At 34.3% G+C, this 21,268-nt stretch overlaps 1 protein-coding gene across 3 annotated transcripts; it reads left to right on the top strand.

Moving 5' to 3' along the window:
- Nucleotides 1-746: 746 nt before the first annotated feature.
- Nucleotides 747-20,886, top strand: LOC145975498 (uncharacterized). Of its 3 annotated transcripts, none has more exons than XM_083106007.1 (10): nt 3,344-5,580; nt 5,656-6,434; nt 7,981-8,360; nt 9,325-9,679; nt 9,898-10,421; nt 10,629-11,573; nt 11,959-12,065; nt 12,242-12,440; nt 13,203-13,430; nt 19,579-20,886. In XM_083106007.1, the coding sequence occupies exons 2-10, from the start codon at nt 5,819-5,821 to the stop codon at nt 20,779-20,781; spliced, it is 4,557 nt and encodes a 1,518-aa protein (XP_082962133.1). In that variant the 5' UTR covers nt 3,344-5,580; nt 5,656-5,818; the 3' UTR covers nt 20,782-20,886. The 3 variants fall into 3 exon arrangements, with proteins under 3 accessions (XP_082962135.1, XP_082962133.1, XP_082962134.1); XM_083106008.1 differs by having other exon boundaries at nt 3,344-3,864; nt 4,061-6,434; XM_083106009.1 differs by lacking the exons at nt 3,344-5,580; nt 5,656-6,434 and adding an exon at nt 747-1,296.
- The last annotated feature ends 382 nt before the right edge of the window (nt 20,887-21,268 follow it).

A 21,268-nucleotide genomic window follows, 5' to 3' on the forward strand; every position in this document is an offset into this window, starting at 1 on the left:
GCTCTGTGTATAAAACATTATTTAAATTTGCTTGGTATCGTACCAAGAAAATTTGTGCCCTGCGCACACAAATAAGTTTCAACGAAAAACTTATTTTCTCGTTGAACTTACGCACTATCATCCGCGTTTAGCTCTTATGGCCTTTAAATTTAAGTTTATGTTTTATACACAGAGCCTAATTTCTTATATAGTTATTTAATTATAGTGCTTTGGAAAGCTCTCGAGATAAGCTACAAGAATATGCAATAAAAAATTGAGATTTCCATTTACAGAATTCAAGATGACCTTTACGTGACCTTGACAATACTCTTCAAGGTCATACTGATATCGCCATGTAATGCGTTACTTGAAACCTTACAACTTTTGTCTGAAATATTTTTGTCTGCCGCGCTCAGTTTTTGAGATATTTGACTGATACGGGTAGTCTGCGACACCCTGTATATATATATATATATATATATATATATATATATATATATATATATATAATTTTGAGACATTTATCTGTTAAGCATTTTCCATATAAAGATGCAGATCTCACGATGCAACCACCCACCATCGAGCTACGAATGACTCGGCGCGTGGCTGCGGACTGGTTACAAATGTTACAATACCATCGTGGCGCAGTGGTCGTCGTCATCACCCCCCCCCCGTTATCGTTGATCTGAGAGAGTTACTAACGACTGCGAACCCCCGTCGACGGTAACGACCCCGTAACGTACCACGTGGCGCTGCTATGTGTACCTTGGGACGCGACAATCGCACTCGCGTGCGGCACACCGGCTTCGGCGCATCGCGGTCTGTCGCATCGACGTCGCCCATCCTTAGACGGTGAAATTACACTAATAAATTGGAAACTGCTTCAAGACGACTTCAAGTGATATACATACAATGGATTATCGATAACGCTTGTCTTTCACGATATATAGATGAGAAATACGTTATTTTTCCTGGAAAATTCAATGAAAACAAAAAATAAATATTGAAACTCTCTTGCAGCCTTATTTTTGTTAATTTGTGTAAATATGATTTTTTTTTTTTCAAAACATGATAGTGATAAAATATTCGAGTGAATGCCTCTACATTGGATCGAAAGTGAATCTTTTGACAATGCAGTCCGATTAAACAACGAAGGTGACTGGATATGTCTCTATGAGAGTTTGACTCTACTACGATTCGCCGATCTCCTAGTGCATATCCGTTTACAGGAGATCACGTGCGTGCAAGATGATGGCTTGACTGTCATAATCGGGAAATGATAATCGCAGGATATTCTGAAATTTCCCTGTCTATCGAGTGAGTACACGTATATTTTTTTATTTAAAATATATTTAATAATTATGTGTCTCTGATCCAATTCATCTTCTCGATATTTTCATTGAAACATCCATATTTTAACCGTCCAATCTCGATCATAATATTTACGAAGCGTACACTTTACCTTTCAGTTCGTTTAATTAAACAAGAGCGATTAGACATGGAGAATTATACTTAAAAATTATATTTAAACAAGTCAATATAATTCGCATTATAGAAAAAAATATACATTTTATCTATTATCATTTATATCATTCGTCCTGTTCATCAATCGTACATTTGTTAACCCATCTTCATTACTCAAATATTTCTCCGAAATCGCTTTCACATTTCTTCAAGGAAGAAATCTCTTCTGCTGCCGTTTGACACTTGCTGTCATAAGAATTCGAGCGTATCAACACAAAATCGCGATATTTCGTCAGCTATCCATTGGGATTTTCTGCAAAACTTTTTTTCATTCAATCAATATATTGGCTCCGTTTTTGTATTAAGCGCACACTATACATTCTATAAGCGCAAATATGGATATATCACCGGTGAAGCTTTTCCGAAGAGAGCGGAATTGCGAACTGACTAACGATTTCCTCGTGCCAGCCGATTTCTTATCCGGATTTTATCGATATTTGTGAAAGAAGGATGTCGATGACCCTTATACATATATACCCGGACGTAGATACCGTGACGAGAAGCAAAGGCGCACATAGAGCTCTATCTATAGACATAGTGTTCATCGCGTAGCCATACATTGCCGCACATATACAACGTCATTGTCGTTGTCACAACAAAGACCCCCCCCCCTTCCCTCTTCAAGGAACGGCCGATATCTCTTGCACTCGCATCCCCTTTTCCTATGAATTAGTTAATTAAAATTGAATCTAATAACGATACTTATACACGCTGTAAATATATAATAATTTCTCATTCCCATCAAGCTAGAAGCAAATCAATATCTCAATATAAAGCATTAAATAATATATATTCTCCGGTAAGTAATCTTTCGTGCATTCTCCTTCGGGATCCTTCTTCGAAATTATAATACATATATTATTGGCTGGAAAGTGGCAAGAAACGACACTTTCTTATGAATGTCAAGTGAGGTGGTATTAGGTTGTATATTCTTAAACGAAGTTATATAACGCAGAAATACACCAAGATACGCGTAAGCGAAGAAGAGAGGGAGGAAAAATGTAAATTATGAAAGAGCTTCTTCTTTTCAAAGGGGTTCTATTCTCTCTCTCTCTCTCTCTCTCTCTCTCTCTCTCTCTCTCTCTCTCTCTCTCTCTCTCTCTCTCTCTCTCTCTCTCTCTCTCTCTCCCCCTCTCCCTCTCTCTCTCTCTCTCTCTCCCTCCCTCCCTCCCTGCCCCTTCTTTCTCTACCTTTCTGTCTGATTATATGCACGTTGCATCAACATTATCCGCGAAGGGTACATCTTCGTTTATCCCCCTCGTATTGACCATACACGTTCGAAAGTTCTCCGGCCTCAATTTATGGAGAACAACATATATAGAAATTTCATTTTTTGAAACAATGTCGAAACGATTTTCTCAACTCGGAAACGACGTTGTTATGATGTAAACGAGTTTCATGCTCGTTTTACAAGACTCATCGAATGGCGAAGGTCAATAAAAAAAGATGATCCTGTGAAAATAATAGCCCTATTTATCTTTCGTTAATAGCTTTCTTGAATAATTATTTCATTTCTCAAAAAGATTGATATTCAAAATCTAATAAACGATTTAAAATTATCGTGTATCGAGCTATAGAAAAAATATAAATTAAAATGAAGAACTGGGCGCGTGCGTCAAGTTTTACGACGGCGCTTGGTCTCCATTTTTTTTTTATCATCATGGACTTATCGTTAATCCTTGAACGGTCGTACAACCGCATAAAATTGTAGATAAAGGAAGCATTAACACGGCTCTCATGACGCCAACAATGTTGCTTAACATGTTTTACAATCGAAGCATTTAGATATCAAGCGCTATTCGTAGAGACTTTTGCTGCGGAGACGAGAAAGAGAGAAATATGTCGTTCTACAGAATCAGAACATTGTTAAATTTTGAGAACATCGGTCCTCGATTCTAATAAGGAATAAATGCCTCAAGTCGTGCAGGTGCGTAACAAAAAAAAATAAATTGCAGAGGGACATCAATGTGATCGACTCGCGACTGTCCCTTCTCTTCGTCCTTCCGCCTGCGCCAGAAGATGCGCGTCCTGAACGGCCAATTGAAATACGCCTGTCGTGTATCGAAGGGCTCCTGAAAGGGAGGCTAGTCGTCACGCGTGTGGTGTTAAATAAAGAGGGGAGAAAAATACAACACGCACATGCCGCACGACCCACTCTATCGTCTCCCCCCCTCTTCGCTAACAGGCCCGCTTCTTCGCATGACAGTCTACATTGCAACTTTGTGACACGTCTGAGGTATCATCGTTTGCAGTATATCGCGTTTCCACAGATCGCGAAGGATGATGTTCACCGTGGCGAATTTTGCTCGCATTCGCCACGATGTCGACAAGAACAGAACGCGTTCTGTTTTCTACAGCAAGGTCGCTAAAAATCCTGGTGTACTTTACAGATTTGATATATTTTGAGATGCCATTGGAAAATTTCTTAAAGATTAGACCAAAATTGAAATAAAAAAAAAGAGATAAGAAACGCGTTCTTATATCCTAAAAGGAAAGAAGAAAGAAGAGAACAAGAGAAGAGCAAGATGTGAGATTTCGCGTTGTCGATCTTTTACAGTTTGTCGCGGGGTTGGTGGTCTCCAATTGGTGACTGGTGATGACATGTGATTCCTGGCGCAATGTGATACGGTGACGTAAGATTTGGTGTGAAGTATACATTAACTCGTCGGTGCTAAAGATCGAACGCAACGATAGAAAGTGATAAAAAAGATCGCTCGAAAGCCGACGTGTTTATGATGATCAAGCGGAAAAATGTTTTGATTCGCGATTTGTGTGTTTGTATAAAAATTACTTTAACGTAATATACATTGATAACAATTGATTAATCAAACGAAATGTTATTTGCCGATTTTCACAACATCTCGATTTTACAATTATGTACGATCGTATCACTTTCGTGATATTCGTTTAACGATTCGATATCTCAACGCAAAGATAATTTCCATCTATACTTCTTTTATTATCAAAACTGACACGAACGATGTAAAGTCGATGAAATGTATGCACAGTCTCTTAATTGGTATAATAAGTCAAAATACTATAATAGTTTCTCTTACGATTAGTAATCTTTAACAAATTTTATTATACTTATATTTAAAAAAAATAATATCAAAAATATATAAACAAATGAAAAAAGAATATTATCTTTAAATATTCTCTCTCTCTCTCTCCCCCCCTCTCTCTCTCCAACATACACACATACATACATACATACATACATACATATATACATATATATATATATATATATATATATATATATACATATATATAATGACGTTTATAAAAAAAGAGAGAAAAAGAGAGACGATAGAAAGGAGCAAATTAAATAAAAAAACATTTAATTGATTAGTTGTTTTATATGCAATTAATTGTTTTATCAATAATAAGCTACTTAATGTAGACTTAATATATACTTAATATAGATTATCGAGGGAAATACTGCTGTATTTCGTATTTTAAACAGTGAACTCGTTTTTCCACTTATTGCTAGTAGTTTTGTTTAAGTGTTGATTATCCCATTATTTAAAAAATATATTCACGGCCTAATTGCGCGATGTTAAGTTGAATATAAAGTAATTATATTTTATACAAGCATGCGTGTGTACGATGAAAGTTTTTAATACAGAGTCTTTTTTTCGATATTCGATTGCTTTGAGGGGCTTATGCTTTCAACTTTTTCCTAACTCGGCGCGATTGTGAATTTCCGTGCAGTAAAAAAAAGGAAAAATGCGTGTATGCATCGAATAAGTAAAAAAGAAAGGAGAGAGAAAGAGAGAGAGGGGGTGGGAATGGGACAAGGGAGGCGTGCATCGCGTGCGAAACGTAATTTCTCCCTTTTTCGTGTTTTCTATGTATATTGCACAGCGCGTACGAGAAACGATCGATAAAAATCGATAGGAAGAGAAACTCTAACGAAAAAAGAAAGAAAAAAAACACCATCTAGAACAGTTGACATGTAGCACACGAAGCTTTGCAATTATTGCCTTCCCTTTCACGAAGCGATCGTCTCTCCCCTACATATGTATTATTTGCGTCGCGAGACTTTGTTCAACTTCATCGACCAAAACTGATAAAGTATACTGTTGGCTCTTTAATACTTAATTACTCTTCTCTCCCTTCTTCCCCTTTCAATTATAATTATTATCATAGTGTGTCTCGTAAATGGAAGGGAGGATGGGATGAGCTGTTCATCTATGAATTTAAATATGACTGGAACACGAAATTGCTCTAGCGATATTCCATTTACTGAACATTCAAAAAATTCCTCCTCATGTCGCTCAATTATAACGCGTAAGAAATAAAAAAGAAGACAATGCGATCACACGATCATCACTCGGATGTCACATTAAAGCCGCGAAAGAAAAAACCATCGTCAAAAGAAAAATCTGATCAATCGTCCACGCAATCATCTTGCTGGCCTAACGTCACGATATCTCATGACAAAAAATCACACGATGAATCTAATGATCCCGAAAGCAATTTATCCCGATTCGATTCCACTGTTAACGACTCCAATGTTGTCGTCTGTGACATTGTCGAGCTTCTCTGCGACGGGAGTAACGAAGAAAGGCCGACTTGTCCACGGATCTCCAGCTCGAAGGAATTCGAGGAGGAAGTTAATGGCGTGTGTTCCACATGCAAAAATTGCGCAGAATGTCAGCTACAGCAGCAGCAGCAAGATTGCGCTGTCGCAAAAATACGTAAGACAGAAGAAGAAGAAGAGGATCAGGACGAAGACCTGACGGAACATTTGGATTATTACGAAGCCGAAATTGTCGGCGGCGAGACAGATTCCATAGTTGGCTCGATTGAACACGAGAAATCACCGATTCTCGTAGATCTGACTAGCGAAGAATCGAGGCAAACCACTTGGAAGCAAACGATCCTGAAGCGATTCGGCGGCACCGAAGAGAACTCAGAGATGTCGGGTGAGAATGTGATAATGAGCAAAAGCAGTTTCACGCAATTACCTCCCCCTCGTCAATCTTCACTAATTTTGATGTCCAATATTTTCTCGAGAATATACGTATGATAAGTCGTCATATGTATTCTGTATGTATGTAAAAACAAATAGTTGCATAAATTGATATTCAAATTCTTCTAGTCTATTTCAATATCTGTTTTGTTGAAACTCGAGAAATATAAACGTGGAAAATTATTTTGCCGTTTTCATGTGTTTATTCACGGCACGAAGAAAATATAAAAAGTAAAAAATCATATTAATAAGTTTGCAATAAAAGTCTTGAAAATTTCTAGATTTGTTACAAAAAATTTCAGAAATATAATTCTCTCTCTCTCTCTCTCTCTCTCTCTCTATCTATCTATCTATCTATCTATCTATCTATCTATCTATCTATCGCATATATTAAAATAAATTAAAATATTTCCGTCCATATTTCGATATGTATTACATTAATTGTATATTTTCTGAAAATATTGCTCGAAATTTTATTGAGAATCTGTACCACGATAGAATGTATCTCAAATATGGCAATGAAATTTTAAAATCTGTTTTTCTGGAAAATTTTTCGATCGAGATTATCTTATTGAGATTTTATCCCTCTCCCCTCCCCTAAAAAAAACATGGAAAATCTGGACTTCTCAGGGATTTCTTTTATATTTGAAAAAATCAAGTAATTTTATTTGAATTCAAGGAATTTAAAAGAAAATTCTCTCTTTAATAATTTTGTTCTTATAAGCAGTTGGCAATCCGCCGATAAACCTAGTGTGAATTATGTATTTAAAATATATTATAAATATATATCTCTGTTTATGGTACCAAAAAATCTTTATAAAAATTATTTACTCTATTTATATAACGCTTTAATAAAATATATGCAGTACATATTCTTTATTATAATTTTTAATGATAAAAGATGAAAATATTATGCAAGTGAAAATGTTTATCTTACAAAAACTGTTCAGTTTCTTTTTCATTTGCAAATCTAATATTTGAAACTTAAGTAATTCCATATTCTTCCTTCAGAAAAGCATAAGAAAACGCATACAATAAACAAATTTATTTTAGAAAGTTAAAGCCAAAAAACCTTTATAAAAATTATTTTCTTTAGCTAGAATTTTGTACAAAAAGCCCTGGAAAATCAAAGAATTTTTTTATAAAATTTGAGTGGTTTATGCTGGAACCTCTCAAAAGTATATTTCTGAAGAATATATTTCATGACAAAACTATTCTTGGATAATAAGTTCTTGAATAAGAGTAATGATCCAGCCATGCAGCAATGCAAGCTAGAAGCAATACTCTCTTCTGGCGGTATAAAAAAGATATGTTCATGCAAATCTCGCGAATAATTATCATATGAATGGATATCTCTTATGGATTTGAACTTAAATAAGAGTAAAAGTAACTTCATTAAAGTATATCAGAACTTTCCAATCTACTCGTGAGAAGTTCCAGTGTATATTCTTTATGTCATGCCGAAAAAAAATCTAATTCTAAGTTCCGTTCTTTCCCAGAATCTCGCATCATGATAGCCGACAGTTCCAGCAGACTGCAACGTGGCGGTACGGGCGGCAGTTTGGCGACCGCCTTAAGGGATCGTGGCCCTTGCGTGATTCCCGTGCAACCTAATCGCTCCCTACCGATCCGACCGGCACCCCCAACGCCGACGAGATCGGCATTGCTCGTGACATCGCGTTCACCGATACTTAAATTGTCAAAATCGCAAACGTCGAATCTCGAGGATATGGTCGAAGTGCAATCGGACATATCGTCTTCGATGTTGACGGAGGATCCGAATGAATTCCCTCCTTTTGGGCAACAGAATGGAAACGGCATGTTCACGATTGATCGCTCGGACTACATTCTACCACGTATTCCGACTAACGCCGTACAGGTAGCAAAGCAAACTTGGAGATCAAGTTGTTTTTTTAGTTTTTTTTTCTCTCCAAAAAATGGATTAAGTAAAGAAACAATTATTTTCGAATGTACTATATTTTTAACATACATATGAGACATATATATGACTTTTCTATCGTTATATTAAAATAATTTCGAATTGCAATGCGAATTGCATGGATTTGTATAAAATACTGTCTCTCTGTTATCTGTTTGTGAATTTAAAATTTATTATTAAAATAATTTCTCGTGTAATAATATATATTATCAATATTTTGCTCTTTTATATTTGTTTTATACAGGGTGTCATGAAAGTGAGCATGACTTTAAGAAATTAAGATAGATTGGCTCAAAATGAGAAGAAAAGTCTTGTACAGTTATGCAATATTCGCAATAATTAACGAGAAATAAATTAAAGAAAATCGGCCAATGCGCGTGGCTAGAAGTGTGTGGCGGTGAAGGCGGTCTCACTGTAACATAATGGCGGCGCGCAGCGAAGCAGTGATTGGAGAGGGGAAGAGCCTTCGCCGCGCGCCTACACACTCATCGCTCTAGCCACGCGCATTGGCCGATTTTCTTTAATTTATTTCTCGTTAATTATTGCGAATATTGCATAACTGTACAAGACTTTTCTTCTAATTTTGAGCCAATCTACCTTAATTTTTTAAAGTCATGCTCACTTTCATGACACCCTGTATATTAACTATATTATTTTTATTATTATATTATTATATTATTTTTATTATTTTATTATTATATGAATTATATTATTTGCTTATTAATATATTTTTTTCTATTATAGTTCGCTATATATAGTTACAGCTATTCTAAAATAAGTAACATATTCGCGGATCGAAATTGAAGATTAGAGTCAATCAATAATTATTGATTTTAATTATACGATATTTTAAATATCGTATCATTAATATAATTGTATCACTTAGTGATTATTATTATTACAGACAAAAGAGATGAACAATGTTAAGAAAAAATCCGGTGAAGATAGAGACAGAGAATACGAGAAAGAACTTACCAAAGACGTGAAGAAACGGAGGAAATCTCACGAAGTGGATGCCAATTATGTATGCGATGAACGTGTCAAGAATATTTTAAAAGAATACTCCAAAAATTGTTCGAATAATTTGATTGACAAAGAAGAAAGGAAATCGCAGCAACACGTGGTGATAAAACTGTGGGATGATAAAAGATATTCGTCATCGGTGGTAGTATCAATGACGGAGCCCGAAGGGGAAAAAACGAAGGAAATTTCCAATAAAGTCGTGCCTCCTTTAAGACTGAAAAAAATCGTGCGCGAAGGTATGTCGTTTTTTTGGATTCGATGCTTCTAATTATTTATTCCAAGTGAATTATTTATCTTATTCATAAATTCTTCATAGCCAGAAGACAATCGGAAATTTTTCGTAGAATTAAACATTAAAAAAAAATTTATATTTGCGGGCGTGGATATGTTAAGATGTTAAAAAATAGTTTTTTTTTTTAATTATTATCTATTAGTTGTTTAATTTAATTTTCAGCGAACACTACCAACGAATATCACAATGTCGAGATGAATACCAGAAAGTCGGAGAACGAATCCAACTATCGCATTGTCACCGGCGCCACGCCACGTCCGGAATCGCCCTCTGAGTATTCCGCCACTTCTTTCTGGAGCAGCGTAATCTCGGAGAAAGAGCTTGGCGAATCATCAACGCGGGATAAGAATCGGCGATCCTCGTCGAAGAGCGACGGCTACAAAATCAAATATCGTCGCAACCGGCTGCGTCAAAAGCTGCGGGAATTACGCGGCAAGGCATTGGAACTCTCACGGGAGATGGCCGAATGCGACAATGTTGGCGAAATGAGCCCACAGCATAGCACTCGGCTGCGTCAAATGATGAATTGCTATGAGAAACAGATCGAGAATATCTCGAAGTTATTGTGCAAACTGTCTGCTTCTATACCATCAACGACCGATGATAACATCGTCATTGATCTTGACTATGAATTGGATGAGCGTTCGATTTCAGTTGACAAAATCGTTGATGGTGATATCGTGCAGGTAATGGGATAAAATAGTTGTTGCAAAATCCTTCTTTTTTTTTAAATAAAATAATCTTTTTATTCGTCGATAAGACCGTATTGAAATCCGATCGTTTTTGATGAATAAAAATTCACTTTATTTAATTTTTACATAATAGACGATTTCTTCGATTATTTTATATGATGTCATTTCTACTAACGATGTATATATATATATATTGGAAAGGTAAACGGAGTATCCAGAAGCAGTATTTCCCCATCTCCTTCTCCGGAACCGCCGAAGCTATCACCTCGCTCTCCTATCAATTATGAAAGAGGTAAATCGCCTGATGCAATGAGAGATAGTCCACCGGTGTTACCTAGAGTTTATATCGCGATCCAACCAACTGCTTTGGAGTGTCTGAAACAAAATCTTGGATCTACCACTAAGAGCTGGCACGCAGACGACAGTTCGTTGAACTCGACAATCGAGAAGGATGTAAAGGTGGATGATACGAATCAAACGATAATTCGCGATAGTGTAACAAGAGCACCAGCAATTGTATCTTCAGTTTCATCGTCCGAAATCGAAGGCGTGGAAAGTAGTACAGCAGAATGGGATAGAGAAGAGACCTCGCTGAAATTGAAGAATCCGGAAATTAAGAAGAAAATCACAGAAGATACCAAAACATTCGATGACGTTCATCAAGCAACATCATCAATATCTTCGGATAACTTTTTGATAGGTTCAACGATGGATCTCGAGATAGATGGAAGCGATGTAAGAGATACAAAGGAAGGATCGACTACTCAAATTGGACATCTTAACGAAGTAATGCAGATCTTGGAAACCGGCGCGAGCAAACAAATTGTTTACGAGAAACAGGAACCGGATCAGAGATCGAACGAAGCTTTATCTTCATCCAATCCGATTGTCGAAGAAACTAAAAAGACTACGGAATATGGAAGTTATCAATCGGAGGAAAGGATCAACAGTGAGGATAAAGCGGTCGTAAGCGCGGTCACTGCTGTGCAGGATGCTGCATCAACGATAACAACCGGACGACCGCAAGTACCTACCGCCAATGTGACTAATATCTTGCAACTGCAGTCAAATTATTATGGCTCGTCCGTCGCGCGAGATAACGTCGTTTTTACAGGCGTCATACAGAATTCGAGAGATGCGCAGAAGGTAAACGATATACAAAAACTTTTATATAAAGATCTTGCTCCTTTATCTAAAATTATTGTATATATCAAATTGTTACCAAGTACTAAAATCCAAAGACTTATGTTTAGATGAAAAATAAAACAAATATGCAATTAATACAATTTGTTGAAATTAATTTGCATAGACATTTTTTAAGTTTTTTTCTTGGTTTCATATCTTCTTCTTTTAAATATTTTTCTGCGAATTAATGCACATAATAATTTAATTAGAGCAATTAATAAATGAAGTTGCTCTATATTACTACTATCAATATATAATCTATTTTTTATTTCTTTTTATTGCGAAAGCTTGAATCATTTTGGAAAAGTAATTTTAAGAAATTAAAGTGCATTTGACATGCTTCTAGATGATGACATCAAACATAAATCAACCTAAAGCATTAGATCCAGCAATATCCTTGGGATTCACTCAATCTGGATCTACAGTTAGCAGTTCGAATCAACAATGTATCGTGTAAGTGTTGTGATTTTATATACTATAAAATATATGCTATACAAATTTAATTTCTATTAATACAAATTTAATTTCTATTAATACAAAATTTAAAAAAAATAATAATTAAAATGTATAATAATATAATATTATAGATAATAATACAAATTTAACACGCGTTTTTTCTTACATATTAGTTTGCCTAATAGTTGCAACAGCAAAATTATTCAAGAACCTATCAGTCAGCGAAACGACGGAAATCGCATCATGACGGAACAATTTCCTACATTAGGCAATTGGGTAGCGCGAATGTCAAAGAAGCAGGTTGCCAAATCCAAGTCCAAATTACAATCTGGAGTTACCTTACCAACCGCACCGACGGCGGAAGCTGCTCGTGTTAGTATATCCCAATAAATACTGCTTGTTGCAGTAATATAACGTGGAAATAACAAATAATATAATGGAAGTCATCTATATGATATAAAACTGCAATATATCATACGTATTATTTTGCAACAGTAATGTAACAGAATATTATTACAATACATTGTTATATACATGTTTCTACACTTACCATTACGCGATGAAAGATCCAGATTTAACTAACTCGTATTTAATTTCTTATCATGAATTAGATATAAAGCTTATAAAGGGTATTAATACAAGATCTAAAATCTCTATCTTTTTTGTATTTCTAATACAATTCCAACAAAGGATTTGAAATATTAAACAAATTATTTGAAATTGAATGAGTCAATGGAAAATAATTTAGTTATTGCGTATTTGAAGCAAAAAATCGAAATTTCTAAATAAATTAAATCTCGAATTTTTTGTAAATTAAATACATATAATTTATTTTATTTATTCAATTAACAATTCTATATATGAACAATATTCTATATGAATCAATTTTATATAAAGTATAACTACGATGTAATAACAATATAACATTATATTACATGTTGAGTGGGAAATTACAATTAATCAGTAAGTTATCAGTAACACTAATGTATGTTACTTGCAATATTACGCTTTATTGCTTCTATATAACATTAAGGAATGTAACAGTGTTTACTGGATATCTCTTACCAAAAAGCTCGATTACTTCTCTTTGATAATAAAATAGATTATTGAGAATTTCTGATTGTGCATATGCAGGTTCCCGGATTGGAAACGCAAAAGACCCGTGGAAGCACACCGAGTAATTCGACACGAAACAATATAGTTAACGTAGCACCGCAATGGAATACGGAAAGATGGCAGCGTCAACAGCATCAACAACGTCAGCAACAATTGTACACGGCAGCATCATCCGCAGCACCTGCAGTGAGGCCAGCTATCTGTCCCCCCATCTCGGTTACTCAATTCTATCCACCTAATTACGCGGTAAAAAATGATAATTTTTCGACAAATTATCAATTAAACAAAATACTAAGGATAATTATCTGTGCAAATCAATTGATGATCTGATAGGATTTTTTGAGAATTTTTTGATTAATGCTTTTTTTTAGATATTTTGATTTTGTACAATTAAATATAACCCTAAAAAAAAACCTTATAAAGGTAAAAAAATACGCCAAGTACATAAAAAAAATAAAAAAATCTAAAAGAGTGATAAAAATAAAATATTTAAAAACCGATATGAGATCAATACTATTAGCCAAGTACAATAAATTATGTAATATTAATTCGTAATCGATACTAAATGAGTTAAGATTACTTTAATTCCTAAAGCATTTTTTATATGATGTATATAATTTAAAAAAGTTTTACACAAATTCTAAATCGCATAAATGACCTTTAGGTCGAAGTAAGATAAGAAAACTTGGCGTGCCCCGTATTTAAATCATACAGTTTAAAACAGGAAAAAGCTAGATTTTTGATGGGCCCAATGTAAAATTTAAAATTACACTACGGACCGCGCACGCGCGTAGCTAAATTTCGAACTTATATATCTTGTCTCCTCTGTATTACCTGGAAATCATCACATAGAGATTAGGCAAAGTGAAATCTCTTTTTTTATGAGTTTTTTTATTTTCTCTGCAAGTAAAGTTTAATTGTTGTAAGTCAGATTGAAAAGCTTCGCAGGTCGTTTCTGACCCACAGGCTGCCTGTTGCACATTCGTAGTCTAAAGCTTATTTTATAAAAATGTAAATTGTACTTACTAAATGAAAGGATTAACAAATATATATTGTATATATGCCCAGTCAGCAAAGTCTGTTCAAACAGATTTTGTCAATTTCTGCTACAAATTTTTGTCGACAGTAAGATTGCAAATTGTATAAAAAATTTGTTATATCAAATAATGATAACAGAATGTCAGCAGAAATGTTACAAAACCTGCTGACATAATTTGATAGCAGATACTGAACAGGATTTGTTTAAAATTATCATAGCAGATTGGTGGCAGAAATCGAGCAAGATCTGCGCAACACAGTTTGATATCAGATTGTCGGCAAAAATCGAGCAGGATCTGCGCAATGAAATTTGATGTCAAATTATCGGCAGAAATCGAGTAAAGCCTGCAGATGTAACTGACGGCAAATTGATAGCAGAAATTTAACAAGATCTGTAAGGCGCAATTTGATAGCAAATTGATAACAAAAATCGAGCGGAATCTGCGCACACAATCTCTGATAGCAGATTGACGGCAGAAACGGAACAGAGTTTGCATGATTCGATAGTTCCTTCACTTATCGCTACGTGAGCTGTACTTTCTCGTAATCTAATTTCTGTCAGAAATATATATAAAGTCGCGAATATGAAGAAAAGACTAAAAATATAGTAATTATCATTTTAATTTCTATCACTTTAATTTCTGATATCTGATACAAGCAGATGAGATTCAGAATATTAAACTGATTGGAATCAATATGATAAATGGAAAATTATTCATGTACTGCCTATTTGAGGCATAAAGCAAGAATTTAATTCTAAATAAATTACATCTCCAGTTTTACAAGTTACATTTACTTTTATCATTTACTTTATTATTAATTTAATTAAATTAAATTAGTCCTTCGCTATATGAGATATAACTACGATATAACATATATTACATTAACATATATTACGATATAACATATGACATATATGTCATTTTAGAAGAAAATTGTAATTAACTTGCCGATAATATTCTTATTTAGCACTTGTAATAATCAATTTTGTTGCATTTATATAATATTAATAAAAGTAAGCGCAAATCTTGTGCAGTTTCTGCTGTCAATTTGCCATCAGGTTGCATGCGCAGATTCTGCTCGGTTTCTGCTGGCAATCTAACATCAAATTGCATCACGCAGATCCTGCTCGGTTTCTGCCGACAGTTTGATGACAGGTTATGTTTTACAGACTCTGTCGCCAAAACAAAAGCTTAATGCGGACACAGATGGCTACGGTTCTGGTGTGGGATTCTGATCGAATTTGCTGCCAATCTGCTGCCAACCTGCTAACATTTTGCTTACTGGGTGTATATTGTATAATCAAATTTTTTATTTTATTCAAGATATGTAAACGACGGAGCGGGAGGGGGGGCACGCCAAGTTTTCATATCTTACTTCGACCTGAAGGTCACTTATGCGATTTAGAATTTGTATAAAACTTTTTTAAATTATATACATCATATAAAAAATGCTTTAGGAATTAAAGTAATCTTAACTCATTTAGTATCGATTACGAATTAATATCACATAATTTATTGTATTTGGCTAATAGTATTGATCTCATATCGATTTTTAAATATTTTATTTTTATCACTCTTTTAGATTTTTTGATTTTTTTATGTACTTGGCGTATTTTCTTACCTTTATAAGGTTTTTTCTAAGAGATCTCACTGCTTTTTGTAAAAAATATTATTTCTACAGAAAATATATGTTAGATTTTTTAAAGATATTTTTTTATATACTTGACGTATTTTATTTTACCGTTATAAGGTTGTTTCTAGAGGTTTCTAGAGGTTTCTAGAGATATCATCACCTTTTTATAAAAATTTATATTATTTCTGCAAAAAATATATACGCATTTTTAAAAATCTTTACTAAGGGTAAGTCGCGTATTTTTACAAGGTTTCATTTTCTAGATATTATTATAGATATTTTTCTAGATATTTTTCACTCCCAAGGGGTGGTTTTTGAATATTGTTATAATACGATAAATTAGTCTCCTTAGAAGTCTTATCTAACGGCACAGTTTTTATATTTTTGTGATACCGTTTTCGAGATAGATTAGATTTTACCTCTAAGAGGTTTTTGAAAATTGTTATGCGATAAATTAATCTCTCACACGTATACACACACATATACACATATCACACGTATGCACACACATGTACATAAATGGTTTTGTTTCTTAAAGCATTTTTGCACACTAAAGCGAATAATCATATATGCGCGGTATGAACGCAGCTTGAGGGACAAAATCGCTTTGAATGTGTGCGTGCGAAGATACGTTCATGAATCTGAATCTTATGACGGAAAATGAAACATGTCACAATTCTGACATGCGATTATCATTTCTCGGGATTGACTGCACCGATTTTATTCAAACTGGTCACAATCGAAAGCTTGTATTCACATTATATGAGAAAAATGCCGTTAGATTTTTAATTACGGCTTTAGTTTCTGAAATATTTCAATCGAAAGTTTATGTGTGACGTCATTTAACGTAAAATTCCGGATAAGCTACTTGGTAGCGCCGCGTCGAGAACAGTGACTCTCAATGCTCGGATCCAATTTTTTATCAGTTTTTTATGTACTTGGCATCGCGACGCTACCGCGTTGCTTGATTTTGAATGTTTTTTATGTACTTGGTGTACTTTTTTCACTTCTGCAAGGACTGTTTTATGCTTTGCTTTTTGTGGAATTTAATAGTCTTCTTAGAAATAAAAAATATACCAACAAACATTATTTATTGCAGTAATATGATAAATGTGGAAATAACAAAAATAATATAATAAATTTTTTATCTATATGATATAAAATTGTAATATACAGGGTGGCCCATTTTAATCCATCCAGTCGAATATCTCGAAAACCAAGCCCGGGAGAGAAAAATGTTTCAGACAAAAGTTGTTTGGTTTCGAGGGAGCCATAAGATGGTACCATTGGTTTGACCTTGAAGAGTCATTTGAAGGTCACGTGAAGGTCACTTCAATTTTTTTAAATGGAACACCCTATATATTTTTGCACATTCTTGTAGCTTATCTCGAGAGCTTTCCAAAACACTATAATTAATTACCTTTTCGTTAAGTACTTTTTGAGTTATGAGGCTTGAAATAATTTCTTAATTTTACATAAACCGTAAAATATCTTGTAAAATATTCATTTTTCGATTATCTTACCTTAATATTTTTATGTACAAAATAATGAGAGGAATCAATTGGTATAAAGAAAACACAAAATTGTTTCGAAAAAAAAAATGTAATTTGCAATTAACAATTACATTTTTTTTTTCGAAACAATTATGTGTTTTCTTTACACCAATCGATTCCTCTCATTATTTTGTACATAAAAGTATTAAGGTAAGATAATCGAAAAATGAATATTTTACTGGATATTTTATGGTTTATGTAAAATTAAGAAATTATTTAAAGCCTTATAACTCGAAAAGTACTTGATGAAAAAATACTTTATTATAGTGTTTTGGAAAGCTCTCGACATAAGCTATAAGAATATGCAATAAAAAATAGGTGGTTCCATTTAAAAAATTAAAGGTGTCCTTGACCTCACCTTAACGATGCCATCCAAGGTCAAACCAATGACACCATCTTATGTTCCCCTCAAAACCATACAATTTTTGTCGAAAACGTTTTTCTCTAAAATGCTTAGTTTTTTAAAGAAAAGGGGTGTACGGGTGGTTTAGGACACCCTGTATATACGTTATATAATATTCTTCTTTTGAATACCCGGGAAAAAAAAGTCCATATAAAATTGACCATATATGGATTTTGTCAATATCTAATTATGTTTTGCCAAATATAGTCATATATGATATCATATATGAATAAATATTATCAGATCTGAAAATTAAGTACCACTAAGAGTACACTGAAAAAATTGTATTCTTAACTTAAGAATTGTATTCTTAACTTAAGAATTGTATTCTTAACTTAAGAATTGTATCCTTAACTTAAGAATATGCCACTTATCTTTAGAATATATACCACTAAAATAGGCGCCAAGAGGATCCTCTTAAGTTAAGAGGAAAATCTTCTAAAGAGATATTCTTAATATACAGAGAAAATTATTTCTTTGGATTTAATAAATTTTGTTGAAGTCAAATAAATTTAATTATTGGTCTAAAAGTTTTTTTCCGCCTAATTTCAAATGATCTGTTTAATATTCTGAATCCCAACAAGGAATCCAAATTATTAAGGCTGCGTTCCGATATTCACTGCCAGTACTGAAAATCTATAGTATGCGTGACATAAACTATAGATTCTCAGTACTGGCAGTGAATATCGGAACGCAGCCTAAATAAATTATTTTAAATTCAGTTTGAAATTAAACTGATAAACAGTGATGTCAGAAAGAGGATGCGGCTCACGTGCACACAGAGAACCTGTGTGTGAGCAGCGTCCTCTCTTTCACACCACTGCTAAGGGAAAAAAATATACTTTAGATCTTACGTTAATACAAGTCCTTTATATACATTTCATGATAAATATTGAATACGAGAAAAATTAAGAGTGGTGTCGCCGCGTAGCGGCAAATGAAGAAACATGTCGCGCACACGAAAATCGAGTTGCGGCGTAGAAGTCGCAAATTAAGAATATATTCTTATTCATTAAGAATATATTCTTATTTATTAAGAATATTTATTAAGAGGACTTATAAAGAGGACTTATAATTAATTAAATATATAATGCAAGATATAATTTTTAGAAAAAATTATATTTGTCTATATAAAAAAAGGTAAAATCATATATAATCTTAAATGATTATATATAATATCATATATGATTTATATCAAAGCATACATGAAACTAACCTTTGCTTTGGTTTTATACATGCTTAGATATGATATCAATATCTGACAATGTCTGATTGTACAAAATGACGTGAGGTATCTAATATCATTTTTTATGATCAGAAATGGTCAGAGATGGACATCATATCTAAGCATATACAAAAACGTATGCTATGATAAAATCATATGTGATATTATATATAATTATATAAGACTGTATATAATTTTACTTTTTTTTTATATAAATAGACATGGACTTTTTTTTCCCGGGTATATAGACGTTATATAATATTAATATAACAGTGTTTACTTGGATATTAAAATCAAAATGTTATTACATTTACTGCGCAAAAAATATATGTGTATTTTCTCGAGGCAATTGCATTTTTCGATTTTTGAATCATTTATATCTATTTTATATTTTTGAAATATGTGTATTATATTTATAACATCTATCAACATTTTACTATATATTAATCAGTTGCTTAGAAAGAATTTTGCTTACGATAAATATAATTTCATCATTTATAATACGATAAATATAACGTATTTCTTTATTTATCTTTGCAGATTGATCCTTACGGCGGTGCGGCTTTCGGTTACCACTCAGCAATATGTCCCTATGGCGATTATTCTTATCATTCACGCCTTCATCCCGCTACATCATCAATAAGCGGTTATCCAATAAGTCCGTTACAGGATCCGCAACATCCCGCTTCTGCGCTTCGTCAGATGCAGCATCTCGATAAGCGTTTCCCTGGACACATACAGGACGCGACGACTCGCCACTACGCCGCTACAGATCTCCTCAAGTATCCTGGTTCATTATCCGCGGGTGGTTATCAGCACGCTGCTGCTGCTGCTGCCGCCGCCGCTGCCGCCGGCTTGGACTACGATCATAGATTAAGAACGGCCACCACCCAGAATGGCACTGCATCGGCCTGTCTGCCATCGCTCCTGCTACCGCCACCTCCGCCGTTAGCAGCCACCGCGCAGCATGGTACCTTGGCAGCGCGTACCGCTCTAAGCGGCTATCCTACCGCGAGTAATGGTCAATGCAATAGGAACAGAATGATCCCGGATGTAGTTGCTGCGGCGGCGGCAGCCGCGGTGGTCGCAGCAGCTTCCTTCGGCCGACAACGCGGTGGCACGGTTTTACCATCATACAGTAGAACCGATGCAGAAATGGTAATGTCTGGTGGTATTGGTGGCGTTATGGATAACGAATCCTCACAGTTGATGGCAACAAATAGACCAGCAGTTGCGAATCGCGAGCGTTTGTCGCAAGAACCGGTGCAATCCGTCGCTGGCGTCAACGTAGACTCAACGCGATTGAATAACAACGGTTACTGTCAACTACAGAATCTCATTTTAGACCGAATACCTTATGTGAAAACGGATGATGTCTCTTATTCTCAACCGCCCTCTACTATTTTCGGCGATAATATGCAGGAATCAACGTCTTCGGTACCTGCCACATCGACCCCCTACAAATCTACTCCGATCTTGACATCCAACAGCACGTTGACTGTCAAGGAATCCACGAGAAAAGAGAATCGTAACTGCGAAACGCCACATCTAGGAAAAGTGAACCGCACTCTGGAAACTACAAACAGTCTGGAGTGCTCAAATTGTGGTCTAATTGGTTCCATGTTCAAGTGCCTGGGCTGCGAAGCAGCCTTCTATTGCGACGAGAGGTGCCAAACTCGTCATTGGAATATTCATGTGGAGAAGTGCCCCAAAAGAATGCCTAAGCTGAAAAAACTTGTTTGAGAGTATCATAAAAATATAACGGAAATCGATGATTTGTAAATAAATTAATGCTCATGCCAAATGAATAATATTCGTAATCAACTAATTAAAAAATGTGTGAATGGATGTATTACTGTTTCGATATATGTATATTTTCACTGATAACTTATATATGTTATTTATATATGTTATATATCTCTCTAGTCAGAGTAAAATAACGAATGCAAGAGTATTCTATCTTGCAATCGCAAGATCACAAATCAGATTTTACACTACAAATGTGATAAAATGTGCCTGATTGTAATACAAACGCTTATTGTAACATTATGGTGCTTTATACACAATTTATGTAATATTCTTGTTTTGTAAATTATGAACATATGAAGAGAGAGAGAGAGAGTTCAGCACACTAAAATTATATCTTACTATTATACGGTAAATGGTATATATATTGTGCAATAATTATATAATGCAAAAATTACATATATGCATCAATATATGTAAATTA

This window comes from Camponotus vicinus, unplaced genomic scaffold, assembly GCF_025532165.1.
Source record: "Camponotus vicinus isolate PSW18456_S1 unplaced genomic scaffold, iyCamVici1.0 SCAF_8, whole genome shotgun sequence".
Taxonomy (NCBI): Eukaryota; Metazoa; Arthropoda; class Insecta; order Hymenoptera; family Formicidae; genus Camponotus; species Camponotus vicinus.

Coding starts and splice junctions, on each gene's coding strand:
- LOC145975498 (XM_083106007.1), top strand. CDS start 5,819: ATGCGATCACACGATCATCACTCGGATGTCACATTAAAGCCGCGAAAG. Junction 11,574..11,958: donor ATTCGAGAGATGCGCAGAAG/GTAAACGATATA, acceptor ACATGCTTCTAG/ATGATGACATCAAACATAAA. Junction 12,441..13,202: donor CGACGGCGGAAGCTGCTCGT/GTTAGTATATCC, acceptor GTGCATATGCAG/GTTCCCGGATTGGAAACGCA.